Raw genomic sequence first — 16,778 nt, forward strand, 5'->3', positions numbered from 1 at the left:
TTAATCCAGAAGTGTGAGAAGTGTATTATAACACTATATATAACACTATATAACACTATGTAACACTATATAACATTATATAACAAATATAACACTATATTTTGTCTGATAGCATGTCTATGATAGATGTATAGTGTTATATATTGTTATATAGTGTTATTTAGTGTTACACAGTGTTATATTGTGTTATATGGTGTTACATAGTGTTATACGGTGTTTATATGGTGTTATATAGTGTTATATATAGTGTTATATTACACTTCTCACACTTCTGAATTAATGTGCATTATCCCTACCCTTATGATATATATTGATCTTGTTAATGTTTGTAAGTTGTAAAGGTATATATGAAATGACCCCAAAATTAAGGGGAGTAAACAGGGCTAGGCTTGGTTGGGCTGCTCAACCTAGCGGGTCTCCGTTTTTCCTTCTTAAACCTTGGGCTTAGACCGTAGATTTTGTTTGTTCTTTCTTGAATTAAGGATTGAGATTCTATGATAATGTTAGCATATTAGGCCTAGATTTAGTCTGTTTAGATGCCATAATTCTATATTCTAGGGCTTAAATGATCATTAACTTCTGATCATATACAAGGTTCTAACTAGCATAGAGGTGTTCATGGTCCAGATTAGCCGATTTGACAAAAAGTCTGGACCGAATTGCTAACTATAGTTTCGAGAAACAAAAAATCAAACCGGCCGGGTTTGTTGGGTCGGCCATACCGGCCAGTTTTGATGGTTTGACAGTTCGAACTATTTATTTTACTTAAAAGAAACCACTGGTTTGTGTTAGAAATAACAATTGATTATGATTATAATACATATATGTATCTGTATATTAAAGACAAAAATATACATATCTTTCTATACTAATAAACAAAAATCATTTTTGGACACATGTCATTCTCTGGTAATTTCTCACCCTAATTTTTTTTTATTTATCTCTTTTATTAAATAATAATAATAATAATAATAATAATAATAATAATAATAATAATAATAATAAACATCAGTTTAACTAAATCTATTTATCTCTTTTGTTTAATTGATTTCTTTTTTAACTCTAAAGTTTCAGTCTTTGACAATTTAAGTCTAAAGTTTCAATCTTTGTTATTTTAACCCATTTGATTAATTTGATTTTTCACTTCTAATTCAAAAGTTTTCATCTTTTGTAATTTAACCTCTTTAATTTTTTTTTACTTTCAACCCAAAGCTTTTCATCTTTTTCAAATTCAAAAGTTTTCATCTTTTGTAATTTAACCTCTTTAATTTTTTTTTACTTTCAACCCAAAGCTTTTCATCTTTTTCAATTTAATCTCAACACTTTTTTCACTTTCAACTTTAGTCTCTTATATACTTTTCATCTTTCATAAGTTCTCCGTTTAACGTGTCGTTCTAAATTTCCGACTTAACACGCCGCAACGTGTGTGTGGGTTCAACGTTTTTTCATCTATTTTTTCCTGTTTGACATGTCCGTCGCAACGCGTCTATTTTTCCCCGTTTGATAGGTCTGTCGCAACGTGCGAGTCAGAGATCGACTTAGTTATTTTTTCTCGGTTTTACACCAGGCTCGTGGTTATGTGGGAAAACATTTTCCTTTCATCTAACATGATATATAACAAATGAATCCCCCGCCGCATTGCGACGGGTGGTAATTCTAGTAAATAATAAAGCGAAAACAGGAGATTCGGTTTATATGGCATGTTCCAAGTTCAAACCGGACCGAACAGCCAACCAGCCATTTTGTTTCACTTTGGACGGTTCAATCAGTTTCAACGCTTTTAGAACACCCCTAATAAATCGTGCTTGCCATGAACATTTCGATTAGCTAAATTACTCTTGATTCAACCAAATTAAAATTGAACTTCAAAATGTGGTGTTCATATATAACCAACTCCACTTATGATCTGCACAAAGAAAAACTGGCAGTTGAACGAGAAGGCGAAAAGGATGAACCTGACACCAAGATAACCCAATGGCTATAGCTAAACTCGAATCATTGAAACCGAAGATTAGATAAACATTCATTCACCTCTCTTGTGTATTGTATCAAATTTGAGTAGGAAGTAAAAAATTCAAATTTTAGTTTCTTAATACATAAAAATCTTGTTTAGAAAAACCTATACCGTATAATGGACAACTATAGCTCTGCACATTGGACACTCACTCTTCTGCATCAACCAGTTTGTTATGCATTCTTGATGATAACCATGTTTGCATCGCAGTGTTCCGATAATCTCTCCTACTTGGTATTCTCGGAGACAAATCACACAAATCTCTTCGTCTTCATTCTCTTTTCCAAATCCGCTAATCTCGACACATTGTTCTAAAAGCTTTGCCGCTGAGAAGCCACTAGCGCGAAGTGACTCGTACCACAACACAAGCCTTGCAATCCGCATAGCTGATATATTACCGTGTGAATGAGTACCATCATCGAACACTAGAACAGGTTCGTCCACATCCACGTATCTAGCAGCGGCTAACGACCCGTGACTGGTTGTAAACTCCATCCGGAATGTTGTGTAAGGATGCCCGTCATCGAACAACAAAGATTCAATGTCGATGTCTTCATAGTCTTGAATTGTCAGATTTGGCTCGTTTGCGGTTGCATAAGGCTGGTGGATGACCATTACTTTGTCTACATGATCACTTGTTCGTTCGTTTACGATGATGAAGGTCTTCAAGTATTGGAAAACAATACCGTACGAGGAACATGAAGATTCCGCCATGTGTAGAACTTGAAACACAGAAACTCGATCTTGCTAGAATTAATGATCGTGTTCTATATGTTGTAAAATACGTGTGTGTTTGTATGTTTGAAGATTGTTCTTCTTGAAACTCTTTCTACACAAATCTTTTTAATAAAATATGTATTTATTCATCCGTATTTTTTGTAGTTAGAATTTTTAAACCCAAGGGAACCAAATCACCGATTACTATATGTTAAAATCTTAAAAACGGAAACAGATTTAAAAATATATAATACTAGGTTATGGCCCCGTGTGTTACACGGTTGATTAATGAAAACGATATAATTTATTATTTGTAAATACTTATTATTTTTAATCTACTCTTGATAGTTTTGATTGAACATACATGATAAATTCATAAGTTGTCATTAATAACATTGAATTTTATGGGACAAACCTCTAATAACATTGAATTTCATGGGATAATCCTCCTAAAATTAGAAAATAAAAAACAAAGTCATCAAAATTCTTACCAACAAAACTTGGGAAAAGTTGAATTAAAGAAAGGAATATTGGATTTTAAAAATCTCACTTAGTCGTCGTTGACCGCAGACAGTTTCAATTTCAAAAATAACCACTGCATGTCCCGACTATTAACATATTGGATTCCAATGGACCCTGACTATTAGAACCCTAATGTTGCTAGTCTCTGATCGCCGGAAAAACGTTTTTAGCCGAAAAGCTTCCTAAAGGTCCGATCTAAGGTTATAAAAAGGGTTGGGACGAAAATGTTGAATTTTTCGGCCAAAAACTTGAGTTTTCCGGACAAAAAGAAGTTTTCCGGTGATGAAATAATTTAAGACGACCTCAATAATTGGGGCTTTTAGTAAAAAAAAGTTCCTAAAGTAAGTAATAAGGTTACAAAGAGGGTTGGGATAAAAAATGAGTTTTCCGGCCAAAAAGGAGTTTTTCGGCAAAAAACGCTTTTCCGACGACCGGAGAATAACAGCGTTAGGGTTCTGTTAGTCAGTGTCCATTGAAGGCCAATATGTTATTAGTTCGGACTGCCAGTGGTTAATTTTTAAGTTGGGATTGTTGGCGGCCAACGACGAATAGTTGAGATTATTGAAATCCAATATTCCCTAAAGAAACATGCAACTATTTTGATTATTTTTTTACTCACTTTTACTACTTTGTGTGCGTTACTTATTGAAAAGAAAAGTCTTGGTATCAATACATGCATCTCAACCCAATGGAAAATGTCCCCATTTTATTTCTTTTATTATATAACCACGTGTATTGTATGGGTTAAATAAATGTAATATTATATACCAAATAATATAAAAGTTACATCTTTAAAAACCTATGTATTATATAGGTTGAATAAATGTAATTTTGTATATTAAATAATAAAAAAGTTATATCATTAAAAAATCTCCCGTGCATTGTACATGTTGAATAAATCTAATTTTATATACCAAATAATAAAAATGTTATATCTTTAAAAACAACGTGTATTACAGGGATTGAATAAATATAATTTTGTATAACAAATAATAATAAAATCTATCTTTAAAATGCCTCATGCATTACACGGGTTAAATAAATAAATATAAATGGAAAACAAAACAGTAAAAGATAAAAAGATAAAATCATTACTTGTACTTTATTTATATTTTTACGTTAAAAATCTAAAACATTAGTAGAAGCCGTGAGTTACCTATGCTTATTTTATTATAATTTCAATTTTATTAATCCCTATTATAAAGTAAAGACATAATAAATATAAATAGAAAAATATTAAAATATAAAATTCATAGATTAAAATAATATATTCTTTATTTGAATCTTATTAACAAATATTATCTATATCTATTTTTTTAGGATATATTCTTTATTTGAATTTTATTAACAAATATTATCTATATCTATTTGTTTAGGGTAAAAGATAAAAAGATAAAATTTATGGATTAAATAATAAATTTTTTGTTTAAATCTTATTAATAAATATTGTCTATATCTATTTATTTAGGCGGGAAAAATAGTCGAGATCACCTCATAGAGCGACATGTGTCACCCATATAATTTACTTTATTATATGTATAGATACGCTGTATTGTTCCCCCTTTAATTTATTTTGAGTAAACTTCCATTTTGTTCCATTTTGCTCCTTGTGATTTTGTTGTTTTAACGGTTTTGCCTCAATCCTTTAAAAATAGCCATTTTACTCCCTGATCTATGAAGCCCATCATAATTTCACTCTTGTCAAATAACACAAAACAATAATATACAGATATGCACATAATCACGCAGATTATTTCCTTACATAATGGATAAAATTTTGGTGTCAGCAGAACACTTCTATGGCTGAAAAACGGCATCCATTTTAAACGTTAAATACTGTCATGTTTCAGTCTAGTTATGGTCATAATTGCCCATCATGTGTTATGCACGTCACATGTTTTAATGTTTAAAATGGATGCCGTTTGGCATAGGGAGTGAAATTGTGATGGGCTTCATAGATCAGGGAGTAAAATGGCTATTTTTTAAGGATTGAGGCAAAACCGTTAAAACGACCAAACTACAGGGAGCAAAATGGAAGTTTATTTTTAAGATAGAGAACATTTTTGGTGTTTGGATTTTTAGAGAGGGGAAGTGTCATGTGATCTTTTTTTTTTTTTTTTTTGAAAGCTAACTTCATTAGAAACGCACCAATCCAAAAAGACCGGGCGCCAAAACAAACAAGAGATAATTACATAATTACAAAACTACACCAGTTTCCCCAAGTCAAAGTTTTTAACTTCGTTCTACTTTTAACCCATAGAAACCCGACCGTCTTTATCTCACTAACGATGTTCTCGACCCGAGCCAATTTGTTTGCGAACCTAAACTCGTTCCTAGATCTCCAAATGCTCCAACAACAAATGATAATAATACCATGAAGGATGAAATTTTCCAGCTCATTAAGACCCAAGTGGTTGTTAATCTCCATCAGGTCTCTGAATGAGATCACAAAAAATGGCACACCGGTTGCTGCTATAAAAATTCCAAATGATTGTCGCCGTTCTACAGGCCGTAAAAAGATGTTCAACTGTCTCTTCGCTGTCGTTACAGAAGAGACAATTCACATCTTCGACATAGATGTTCATATTCTGCAAAGCCATGGCCATAGGAATCCGACCCATCTCCGCCGCCAGGCGAAAACGTTGCACAACCATTTACACCTTTCCAATATGAAATTACTGCTGTGATTCTTGCCTTTGGCTAACAGCTGCTTGATCAAACTTATAAACTACTCTTTTTTAACCCCTTTTAATATATCTGTCTCCCTTCATCAAAAAATATATAGCAACATGTTCTTAAACATCTTTTAGATCCAATTAAACACTAGCTTCAAAATCATTTTAATGTACAATCCAATTCATCTTCTTGGCACTGAAGAAATTACTCACATTAGCAAGTTAGGGCTGTTCAAAAAGACCGCATCTCATGGCTCACTTGAAATCAACTCGGTTTTTAAACGAGCCACCTCGGCTGGCTCGAGCTTTTGGCGAGCCGAACCCGAGGTCAACAATTCAGCTCAATAAGAAGAACGAACCGGCTCGGCTCGACTAGGTTGTTAAACGAGCCGAGCCCGAGCCCACCCTACCTCGGCTCGTTTGGTTAACTAACCCACCAAAACACTGGTCTTTGACTTGTTTGAAAATTGAAAATTTGGTATTAATGTTGTAACAGACATTCAGATCAATGTAGGTTCAGACCTTATGAGGAATGAAAAGGCAAAGAAAATTTACACATCAAAACTCACCATCGCCTCAAAAGCAGATCGGAAATCGAACCACCAGACACGTTCTTCTTTTTTGTAATTTATCAATTTCAGCACGTTACAACACTTTTAAAGTTAAAATGAATGTACTAATGGCGTTGACTGCTGTGCTTCCCACGGGAATGGCTTTTGTTGACCTTCACGATCTTCTCCTCGATACGCTTGTTTCTTACAACGAAACGTTCCACTCCATTTGTATTACTGAAATATAAAATTCAAACTCAAGTTCACATGAAAATAATCCTTTGTTGCAAAACCCACATCAGATTTCAAAAAGCTGTTAAGATCTTCCTACCCGATCCAACATTGCATCACAAAGCTTAACAGCGTCCGCGTTATCTCCAACATTATGAACACGAACAACGTTAGCACCACCCAAAACCGCACACGTAATAGCAGCGATAGTCCCCGGATCTCTCTCAACAGCAGAAGCGCGGCCACAAATCTCCCCCAAAAATCTCTTTCTTGAAGGACCGATTAACAAAGGTGCACGTGACACCCCTAAGCTCTTGCGCCCAATCTCGCTCCTAATCCTCTTCAATCCCATCAAAATATCCAAATTATCTTCGGTTTTCTTTGAAAATCCGATCCCTGGGTCAAGAATCATCCTCCATGCGGGCACGCCGCATAACTCTGCAGTTCTTACACGCTCATACAACTCATCAGCAACTTCTTTGCAAACATCGTCATACTTCAAATTCTCACTGTTTTGCATAGTGGACGGGTCCCCTCTCATGTGCATAGCGATATATGGAACACTGAGATTAGCAACTACCCGAAACATATCGGAATCTAGCGTTCCGCCCGATACATCGTTGATTATATGAGCCCCTTTCTTAATTGCTTCTAAAGCAACTTCTGAGTAAAACGTGTCGATCGATAGCAGTTTTCCTTCAATTTCGGGTAATTCGAGAATCTTTTCGAGAACGGGGATTAACCTATCGAGTTCTTCTTCGACAGAGATCTTCGTTGCCATTGGACGTGTGGATTGAGCTCCGAGATCGATAATCTCAGCCCCTTCGGATATCATGGTCTTAACACGCGATATAGTGGACCCCACAGAGTCAAACTTTCCTCCATCACTAAAACTATCGGGAGTCAAGTTCAAGATTCCCATGACAGAAGTTCTCTTTGACCAATCCCATAACTGATTATTGACCGGTAAAACTCTTCTTAACCCGTCTTTGCCTATCAGAGCTTCTCCACCTAATTTTTCCCAAGATTCAAAAAGTCCGTTTTTCGAGAAAGAATGCCAGCGTAGAACAGTATCATCGTCAATATCCGACCCCAATAAGTCAACTAACGGAGCCATAACAAACGGCCTCTCGAAGATTCTTTCATGTGGAACCGTGAGAATCTCCGAGTTAATTCTGTATTTACCATAAAACAGTATATCTAAGTCAATGGGTCGCGGGCCGTACCTAATACCTTTGGTTCGGCCCATTTCTTTTTCTATTTTCTTGAGGGTTGATAGTAGCTCATGCGGGCCCAGCTTTGTAACGCCTCTGATGGCTGAATTGAGAAAAAGAGGCTGGTCGGTCACGTAAGCCGGCTCGGTTTCGTATAAACACGCATGTCTTGTTATTTCTATGCCCGATTTCTTCATTTGAGTTAAGGCTTCGTTAAAGTTATTAAGCCTATCACCCACATTGCTACCTAAAGCTATTACTACTTCCTGTTCTGGAGAATGGACTTGTATTGAAGCATCCGAGGAGAAATGAAAGAAGGAAAACGATGCTGCATGTAAAAAATATCAATAATGTCACCATAGATTTGCGAATGTTTGTTCAAATCTTCTAGGGATAGAATAAATGTGATATTTAACAGACTATTGGTAATTTTTGGGATCAGAATCAACATAATTAACAAAGTCCTATATGAAAGTAGATGATAAAGTCTTTCATTAGTTTTATACATACAGTGATATATGAGGAACTGTACCTCTATAAGATGTGCAGACACGTGTGCGAGCTGATTGTGATGAGAGTAGATGCTTGAAAATATTCATGCCTGTAGTGAAAGGGAAATCTGCGAAACCGACAAAGCACAAAACAATTATTATCTCAAACTTTAACAGCAAGATAAGCATGAATTTACCAAAATTTGTAATTAATCATGTGTGTAGTCTTTCAATTTACTCTATGTAGGTTTTAAAGTGGACTCATTTTTCTGGGATTGAAGATGCTAAACAAGGAAAGGGTTAATTTATAAACAGGTGGAACTGTAAGACTTTGACTTTTGAAGTCAAACACCGTACTTTTTAAGCACAAAAATGATCCGAAATTGTTGAAACTTTAGCACCATCATCAACCTCCTATCCTATCTGTTGTGCTTGGTATTGGGTTTAAAATAACAGTCAATTTTTAAAGAAAGCAAAATAATTGATATTTCACAAGTTGAATATTTGACAAAGACTTGATAATCCCTTTCTTTTCAGGACCACCCTCACTTTTGCAATATCCATGATATATATTGTACCCTACTTTCAGTTGTTATCAGGCCATAGTATTCTAATAAGCCTTACTGTTTGACTACAAAAGTCAAAGTGTCCCTCTGTGCACTTGAAGAACTTTGTGCATAGGTATACAAATGGATTGTGTGGGGTTGGTTACCTGTGAAAGATTTTACGGCGGAGGTTCAAAAACATCTAACCCTCAAATTAAGCATTTAGATGGGTTTCTGCAAATCAAGAAATTACATAATAAAACTATGAAACACGACATAAAGATTGATAATCTGCAGGCGATAATGTAAAAAAGAGATGATAAAATTAGGTACCTTTGATTTGATGGTCGAATGTGAGAGATTTATATACCTGTGAGGAGTAAAACCTGCCTGTTGTTAATATCATGAAGGGTAGTGGTAAGATGGTAGCAAAATGAAAGGGGCTAGATGAGATTTGGAACTTTTAATAATCTCTTTTAGTTGTACATTATGCAACTAATGTTGTACGTTTCTCTGGGTTTAGAAAAACGGGATTGTAAAAGATGCAAGTAAAGCACACGTTCTTTCAGTCGTTTCCAGAGATTCACTTATCCAGAGATTTTTTATGAGAAGAAAGGCAGAGAAGAGATAGGGAAGGTCTTTTTAGTGTTCAGTTGCTTCCTCCCAAATCGGGAAGATTGTGAGAGAAAAGAACAATGAAAGCCACGTTCTTAATTAGGTTCCAGTTTTAACCTCGGCGGGTATATCTCCCACATCCCGCCAAATCTTCCATCATCTCTCCCATAATCGCATATCTGGTTATCTTTCCCGTATCTTCAGATTCAACTTGATAAGGGCTGTTGTTCATCTTCGTTGCTCCCCATCAGTGATCAGCAATCCATTTTTGAGGTAACACACCTACATCCAATTTATCGCATATAGGTGTTTTAACTGATGAATTTTGTGAGGATATAGCTTCTTATAAGATGATTTTTTTTTTTAGGTGTGGTTATTGTGTATGATGATTTTCTTTTACTGGCTCGTGTGAATTTTAACAACAAAACCCATATGTTTACCTCTCAAACGAAGAGCACCTACACCCAATAACATATCATCAGTTAAAAAAAAATGAAAACTGAAGAATTGAGGAAAGAATATGAAGAGGGCCCCCTTATCTAAAATTGTGATTAAATTAATGTGTCCAATTTGGGTTTAGGCTTCTTGAATTGTTTAAGTTTGATTAAACACTGGAATGCGCGTAACAACGTGTAACTGGCACTGGTTACTCGTGCAAATCCGGTTTCGTGAGACGCCGCAAGTGTAATTGACGCCTGAACGCCCGTAGCACAGTATCAGTAGGAGTGCTACTGGAACAAAATCAGAGACACCATAGGCCTGCAAATTCCTGCTACTGTTTGGTTTAAAGATGAACAAAAAGGCAGCTGTCGCTAATCGTTACGCGCTGCCGGATGGAGTCTAGGGTGCGTCGTTAGAAACAACGCTGGTATTTTGGTTAACGTACCCTGTTAGGCGTAGGCACAGTCACAGAATTCTGGCCTATCATGTCTTGATAAAGAGCCAACCAGAACCAGATTGCCCAATGCCCGCCAAAGTTAGTACTGACTGCCCAGACCCAGATATGCTGCATACGTGTATCGCTTTGGCAGTCACGACTCATGAGCAATGTGACCTGCTTTTGGCAGTTATTGCAACTTGCAAGCTTTCTCATTGGTGCAGTCAACTGCAACGTGTGCACGTGTATTGCAAAGACACTATGAGGAAACATTTGGACTGATAATAAACCGAACCGTATATAAAACTTCCATTTGGTTGTTTCATACTTTGATTTAGGTGTGAAAATCTTTCAGTAAATAGATCCCAGTTGTTCCTCGTTGTCATGAGTCTTTCGTTCGCTATTCTACTACTTTCTTTGATCTGTATGTTTCAAACAAACAAATATACTTTCATTCCATATTCTGAATTACAGTTCCACTTCAGGTCTAACTACCAGGAGCATTTGTCATCTTCAAATTACATTTTTAACCAACTGCTGCAATGTTGCATTGATATTTGATATATCAACATATATTAATGATTTAAGTTTACACATGCTGCTGCTGTTGGTCTTGGCCCAGTTTTATTATTTTAATGTAGCAATCTAATTGTTGTTTCTCTGTCTCTTTGTTGCGTTGTGCGGCGGCCTGCAGCTTCTTGTTGAGCCGGTCGTTGAAGGATCCTAGAAGTAGGCATGTGTCCCAGACTGAAATGCGCATAACAGGCATTAAACACGTGTAACTGGCACTGGTTACTCGTGCAAAGCCAGTTTCATGTCGAGTGCTCCGTTCAATGAATTTGTGATAACACTGTGATTGCGAACTGACATGATTTTGCAGGTTCGTTTCCTTTTCTTGAAGATAAACTAGGGTCTGAAGTCGGTAGTGCACAACCGTTGCAGCCTAATACAGAAGAACTAATAAAAGCTTTAGAAGATGTGCATCTTGGCTACTTGTCACGCTTCAGTTGTATTAATGAACGGTCTAGTGTTCTTTCTCTTGGCGAGCAGCAACGACTTGCGTTTGCACGTTTGTTGCTTTCTAAACCAGACCTGGTTCTCTTGGATGAATCCACCAGTAGTGCTTTAGATGAAGCAAATGAGGTACCTTTGATTAATCATATTCCAAGTAGTTAATGCGGTAAAAAACGGATATCGGTAATTGCGGTGGGATATTGTTAATTTTAATATCATGCTGATAACCAGGGGCCGATAACCGATGTATATCGGCGATATTAACTACATAGATTATATTATATTACAGTTACAAAATGGGTGAAGGGTCAAAGGCAAATATTCATTGAAAATATGCCCATAAATGGTTGTTTTTGCAGGCTCACTTGTATGACAAAATAAACGCAGCAGGAATCGCATATATAAGTATTGGGCACCGAACAAGCCTTCGTAAATTCCATAAAAAGGCCTCACCGATGGATCTGGACTCTAACCAGCTGAACTGGTGCATAGAAGAACCCTTGTAAGACGGCTCGAACATTGATTCTTGAATGATTTTTCAAACTCAAACCCTATGATCCTCGATTGTAAGGTGTTTCGTGGGTACAGGGTCGAACAAGGACCTACCGTGATTGGTTACATGGTTTTGAATTATTTGTAGCATGTAATAATGGGTTGGGTTCTATTAGATAATAGTTTGTTAGTTGTATCTTTGTGTAGTGTAATATTTATATTCTTCCATATGTAATTGAGGAGATCATCAAGAGTTAAATCATTCAGGTTCCTTTGTTATCATGACCATGCCATTAACAGACGGTATACTCCTATTGCACATGTGGTTGAATTTTGAATCAAGAAACTTTAACCTGATTTTATTTACTTTATACTACAAGATACCAAAGTGAATCTCATATTGTAGCATTAATAGAAATACAAATTCATTTTCATAGTTTCAATATCCTATCTTTAGATTACTTTAGGTTTAGATTAGATTGGACCGCGCATAAAATGCCAGTAAAGTTCTGCAAAGAAAAGTAGCAAGATCTGCTACTGAAACTAATCTTTGAGTACAATAAATCTGAATTAACTTGAAGTCAAAATCAAATAATTATAATTAATATAAAATTAATTAACAAATACTAAACGAGTCGAGCCCGAGCCAACGGCGAGCTTGAAATTACTTACGAGCCGAGCTCCAGGTTTTAAAGTCAAAGCTTGAATCAAGCTGAGCTCGAGCTTTCATATGTTAAACGAGCTTGAGCTTGGTTGAGCTCGGGCTCGGATCGTTTGCACCCCTAGCACTTTTCCTGCATGATGGGACACAAGTTTAGGTTGGTTGAAATGGAGTTTAATTTGTTAACGAAGATAAAAGAATGTTTTAAAGAAGACGAGAATGTGTGGGTTATTTTTATTTTAGTATTACTTAAAAGGGTATAATAGTAAAATTGTCACTTTCCTTTCTTTTCCTCTCCACTCGGGAATGCAAAAAATGTTTATATTCCTTTATTTCCTTTCCCTTTACTTGAAAGTCTGGAACACACAATAATTTTTATTTGTTCCTTTCTTTTCTCTACTAAACTCTATTTATTTTCTTGTCTTTCTTTTATTAAACTCGGGAACACAGCGTAAAGCACTCGTTCGTTTCACTCGTTCGACTCCAATATCTCATCTGCTTAATTCCTTATCAATCCGACATCCCTAATTCGATTTAGGGTTCTCCGTCTTGAAAGCTAAAATGTCGAGTGAAATCAAGGGTCGTCTCAATTGAAATGGCGACTTACAACATGATTTTCTCATATTACCTTGAAGACTTTCCAGAAATCTACTAACTGGTTCACTGATTTATCAGACTACGTTTATTTGTTTGTGATGTGAAGAACCGAAAAAAAAATTAGATAATTTTAGGGGTGTTCAGAATTCGTTTCGAATTCGAAATTCGATTAAATTCGATTCGATTATCAATAATTCGAATTCGATTCTATTCGATTTAAGTAAATTGAATACGAATTTATATTTTTCAAATTCGATTCGATTCGATTTGAAATTCGAATAAGAAATATACATTTTTATTTATTATTTTTAAATATAATACACATATATAACTTTTATTGGGCTATATAACAATTTATTTTGAAAATCTATTCCAAGAATTAAAATTACCCATTATCAAACCCACTACATGGCCTATAACTAAAACCTAAGTAATAAATCGATCAATAGATTTCTAACCCTAAAAATATCAACTTGTAACATGGAGTGGTTATTCCCGACTTCTCGTTTTGAATTTGGAACTTTTTAATGTGATATTATGCTTTATGGTTGCTTTAAAATTTATGTTTTATTTTGATAGTTTTTACATATATTTTAAAAGAATCTGAATCAAATCGAATTTATTAGAATTCGATTCGAATTTGAATTTTTTAATCGAATACGAATTGGGTTTTTTATTCAAATACGAATTCGAATCGAATTGGGTAGATTTTAATCGAATTCGAATTCAAGAGAAAATAATAATTATTCGAAAATTCGATATTAATTGTGTGCAAACTCATGGTAATCTAAGGTACATTATGGTTTGACTTGTTTAGCCTGCCTGCCTGAGATGTCTTCACAATACACACATAGATAAATAAATCATCTCAGCCCTCATCTCACTTTCTGAAATCAACTGATACATTCATTTTAAGTCACCATGGAATCATTCATGTATCATGTTGTTGTATGACCTCATCACCTCACAAGTAATTTAGCTTCCACCCTATATTTGTTTATGGTATGATCAACGATGTTGAATAGAAAATGCCACACAATCAGCGCAATACATAATAACCATACCATGACTACAGGTAGGCGGCATGCTTTTGCTGCTCAAGAAACTAGCAAAAGTCACTACATAACCAAAACTTGAAGGCGGGCATGAATGGATGGGCGTGTACAAGGCCCAGTTTAATAACTTTCAAAAGGTTCAACATCTAAACACCCCTCAAAGGTATATACAGAGTCACCTGCTCGAGCATTTCATATGGCAGTTTGAGTCTCCAGTCCTTTTGTTTGCGGGTCAATGGTCTTCCTTTAGCTGAAGGGTGTCGATTTTCTTTTACATCAGCCAACCTCCATACACAACTTCCAGAATCCATTTCAATAGATTCCAAAAAGAATATTCCTTCTTTTTTCATGGATTTAGAATCAGCATACTTCACCCGCATTGCCATGTTCTTAAAACGTTGTAAATCATCCGGTATTCTTAGTAGTCGATCTGCATCAGGAGACGACACCTCAATAGCCAAATCACTAGGGATGTCACCAACTGCTCCTGCTTCGTCTAGTTTTTTCTTGTATTCATGACTATAACTTTGAATATCCTCCATGCTCAGGAACCTATCACAAACAATATAATTATAAAATATATATATATATATATTAATCGTTTTGTGAAAGGACCAGACCATAAGCACACCACTGAAATACTAACCATACAACTGACACATTGATGAGAAGCTGATCCAAGAGCTGGCATACTCTTAAACAAGCATAACTTGGGCTACGTTTGCTTGAGTCGTAGCCCAAGTTATACTCAGTAAAGTTTGGGCATATTCTACCATGTTTTCCCTTATCCAGCTAATCCAATAAAGAGTCCGCCAACTCTTGGATCAGCACTCATCACACATCATACCAGCAAGAGTGTTATACGGGCCACATGCAAGGGTGTTTGTAGTTCGCACAAATCATTCGGCCCATATGTGGTGTTACACTGGGTTGAGAAGTGACTGGGCATACCACCTGACAAAGTCATACAATCTGCACTTCGTCATATGACCCATATAAGGCCCGGCCTTTATCGCCGTCTATATGGCCCGTATGACCTTTTAACACCCTTAGTACGGCCCCTATAAGTCTATAACTCAGGGTGGTGTGTCTATCCTAGCAACCTTAGACTAGAGAGTACGGAGAGCCCAATCCTCAAGAGGATGGGCCGCCACGTCACCGCCACGTAGGAAGGGCGTGAGGGTGATGGACCTAGAGGGGTGGGGGATGAACCTCTTTATATATATATATATGTATGTATAGGTATATGTGAGAGAAGGAGAGAGGAGAGAGGCCCGTCGACTTCGTCTGTGGGGAGCCGGATACACCGGGACGGAAGCAAGGGGGGCGGTGTGGGGGCCTAAGCCGCCCCCATACCGCTTAGTCTTATAAATTATTAACAGCAACAAACACAATCTTACTGATTACAGAGTCTGTCCAGTCTGACATAAATACATCCACGTCCTTTCGGGTAAATATTAAAAGCAAAGATTTTTATATCATCACCAAACTGTAGCAACACATCTTGAGCAATAGACAGAGCTTTCTCACCCCAAAAACAATTCTGTAAAACAGCACCATCATCAACGGGACGATTTGCAGAGGAAAGATTAGAGCTTGGGGGTATATTAGGCTCAAGATATAGAGAACGATGAAACCCAAATACTGAAAAAGGTAAAGGGGGATTGGGGTTTTGTAGGACGAGTGAATGAGAAAGAAACCTCAAGGATCGATGGTGGTTGTAATTATAGACCAAGGGTGAAGAAGAGAAAAGGGAGGTGTGTATGAATGGTAGTAATTTAGGGTTCTTCATCTGGATTTGCAGTGCAAAAAGTGGAGGATGAGGGGATGATGATGATCCTCTTGCTATGCATTCGCCGGCTAAGAAGCAAGAACATACATAAAAAAACGAACAAAAGAGGTTACTTAACAGCTTAAGATTCATAAAAATAAAATAAAATAAAAAAAGTTTAATCTCTTTAACGGGTTCTTTTTCCTTTTTTTATTAATTATGTCTCTCCCTCCGCTAAATCGAATCGGCTATTTCATCTGTGTACTTTTTTACCTGGTGTGTTATCGAAGATCGAAATCAGTTGTTTCATCTATCTACTTTTTTACAGGATGCGTTAAACATACAGGTGTGTAGCGATGAGCTTAGTACCGTAAGCAAAAATACCAGTAACGAAATCGTCAAATATGGGTACCGGTCCCAAAAAATGTTCGGTACGATACCGGTATTTGAAGGCAAAATTCGGTAAGATATCGGTACCGGTACTAAAAACGCCAAAAAATGGGTACCAATTCGGTACCGGTTCAGTATCAGTTCGGAACCACCCGATACAAAATGCTCACCCCTAGGGTGTGGCGTGCGTTTAGTCTCACCAATTTTTTATCTTCATTTTTTTCGAAATCCTTTTCTTTTATATAGTTTCCTTGTCTACAAAAACTATTGAAGACTTGATAAATGTGTGAAAATGAAAATAAAAAACTAACACTAGTGTAGTGACTATTGAGTTGGACCCTAGCTA

General features: G+C 36.2%; 2 protein-coding genes and 1 long non-coding RNA gene across 6 annotated transcripts; 1 reads left to right on the forward strand and 2 right to left on the reverse strand.

Annotated features, from left to right (window-relative positions):
• Positions 1 to 6,384: 6,384 nt before the first annotated feature.
• LOC110895339 (folate synthesis bifunctional protein, mitochondrial) lies at positions 6,385 to 9,499 on the reverse strand. 4 transcript variants are annotated; one of them, XM_022142644.2, is made up of 6 exons: positions 9,294 to 9,499; positions 9,128 to 9,194; positions 8,457 to 8,543; positions 6,811 to 8,252; positions 6,709 to 6,716; positions 6,385 to 6,677 (listed from the first exon to the last, which is right to left on the reverse strand). In XM_022142644.2, the coding sequence occupies exons 3-5, from the start codon at positions 8,521 to 8,523 to the stop codon at positions 6,714 to 6,716; spliced, it is 1,512 nt and encodes a 503-aa protein (XP_021998336.1). In that variant the 5' UTR covers positions 8,524 to 8,543; positions 9,128 to 9,194; positions 9,294 to 9,499; the 3' UTR covers positions 6,385 to 6,677; positions 6,709 to 6,713. The 4 variants fall into 4 exon arrangements, with proteins under 4 accessions (XP_021998336.1, XP_021998335.1, XP_021998334.1 ...); XM_022142643.2 differs by having other exon boundaries at positions 6,385 to 6,716; XM_022142642.2 differs by having other exon boundaries at positions 6,385 to 8,252; positions 9,331 to 9,499.
• A 34-nt stretch (positions 9,500 to 9,533) lies between these two features.
• On the forward strand, positions 9,534 to 12,240 carry LOC110895340. Its single transcript, XR_002567084.2, has 3 exons — positions 9,534 to 9,848; positions 11,333 to 11,595; positions 11,826 to 12,240. It is a non-coding gene; the product is annotated as an uncharacterized LOC110895340 (long non-coding RNA).
• A 1,729-nt stretch (positions 12,241 to 13,969) lies between these two features.
• On the reverse strand, positions 13,970 to 16,175 carry LOC110895341. Its single transcript, XM_022142645.2, has 2 exons — positions 15,672 to 16,175; positions 13,970 to 14,823 (listed from the first exon to the last, which is right to left on the reverse strand). Exons 1-2 carry the CDS (start codon positions 16,061 to 16,063, stop codon positions 14,418 to 14,420), a joined length of 798 nt encoding a protein of 265 aa, XP_021998337.1. The 5' UTR covers positions 16,064 to 16,175; the 3' UTR covers positions 13,970 to 14,417.
• Positions 16,176 to 16,778: the final 603 nt, after the last annotated feature.

The sequence above is a fragment of the Helianthus annuus genome, chromosome 12 (genome assembly GCF_002127325.2).
Source record: "Helianthus annuus cultivar XRQ/B chromosome 12, HanXRQr2.0-SUNRISE, whole genome shotgun sequence".
NCBI classification, from domain to species: Eukaryota; Viridiplantae; Streptophyta; class Magnoliopsida; order Asterales; family Asteraceae; genus Helianthus; species Helianthus annuus.

What these genes read in the sequence shown, in the direction of transcription:
- LOC110895339 (XM_022142642.2), bottom strand. Translation starts at nt 8,523, where the DNA reads ATGAATATTTTCAAGCATCTACTCTCATCACAATCAGCTCGCACACGT. An exon ending in TGTCTGCACATCTTATAGAG is followed by an intron (nt 8,253 to 8,456) that starts GTACAGTTCCTC and finishes TTTTACATGCAG; the next exon opens with CATCGTTTTCCTTCTTTCAT.
- LOC110895341 (XM_022142645.2), bottom strand. Translation starts at nt 16,063, where the DNA reads ATGAAGAACCCTAAATTACTACCATTCATACACACCTCCCTTTTCTCT. An exon ending in CTGGACAGACTCTGTAATCA is followed by an intron (nt 14,824 to 15,671) that starts GTAAGATTGTGT and finishes TGTTTGTGATAG; the next exon opens with GTTCCTGAGCATGGAGGATA.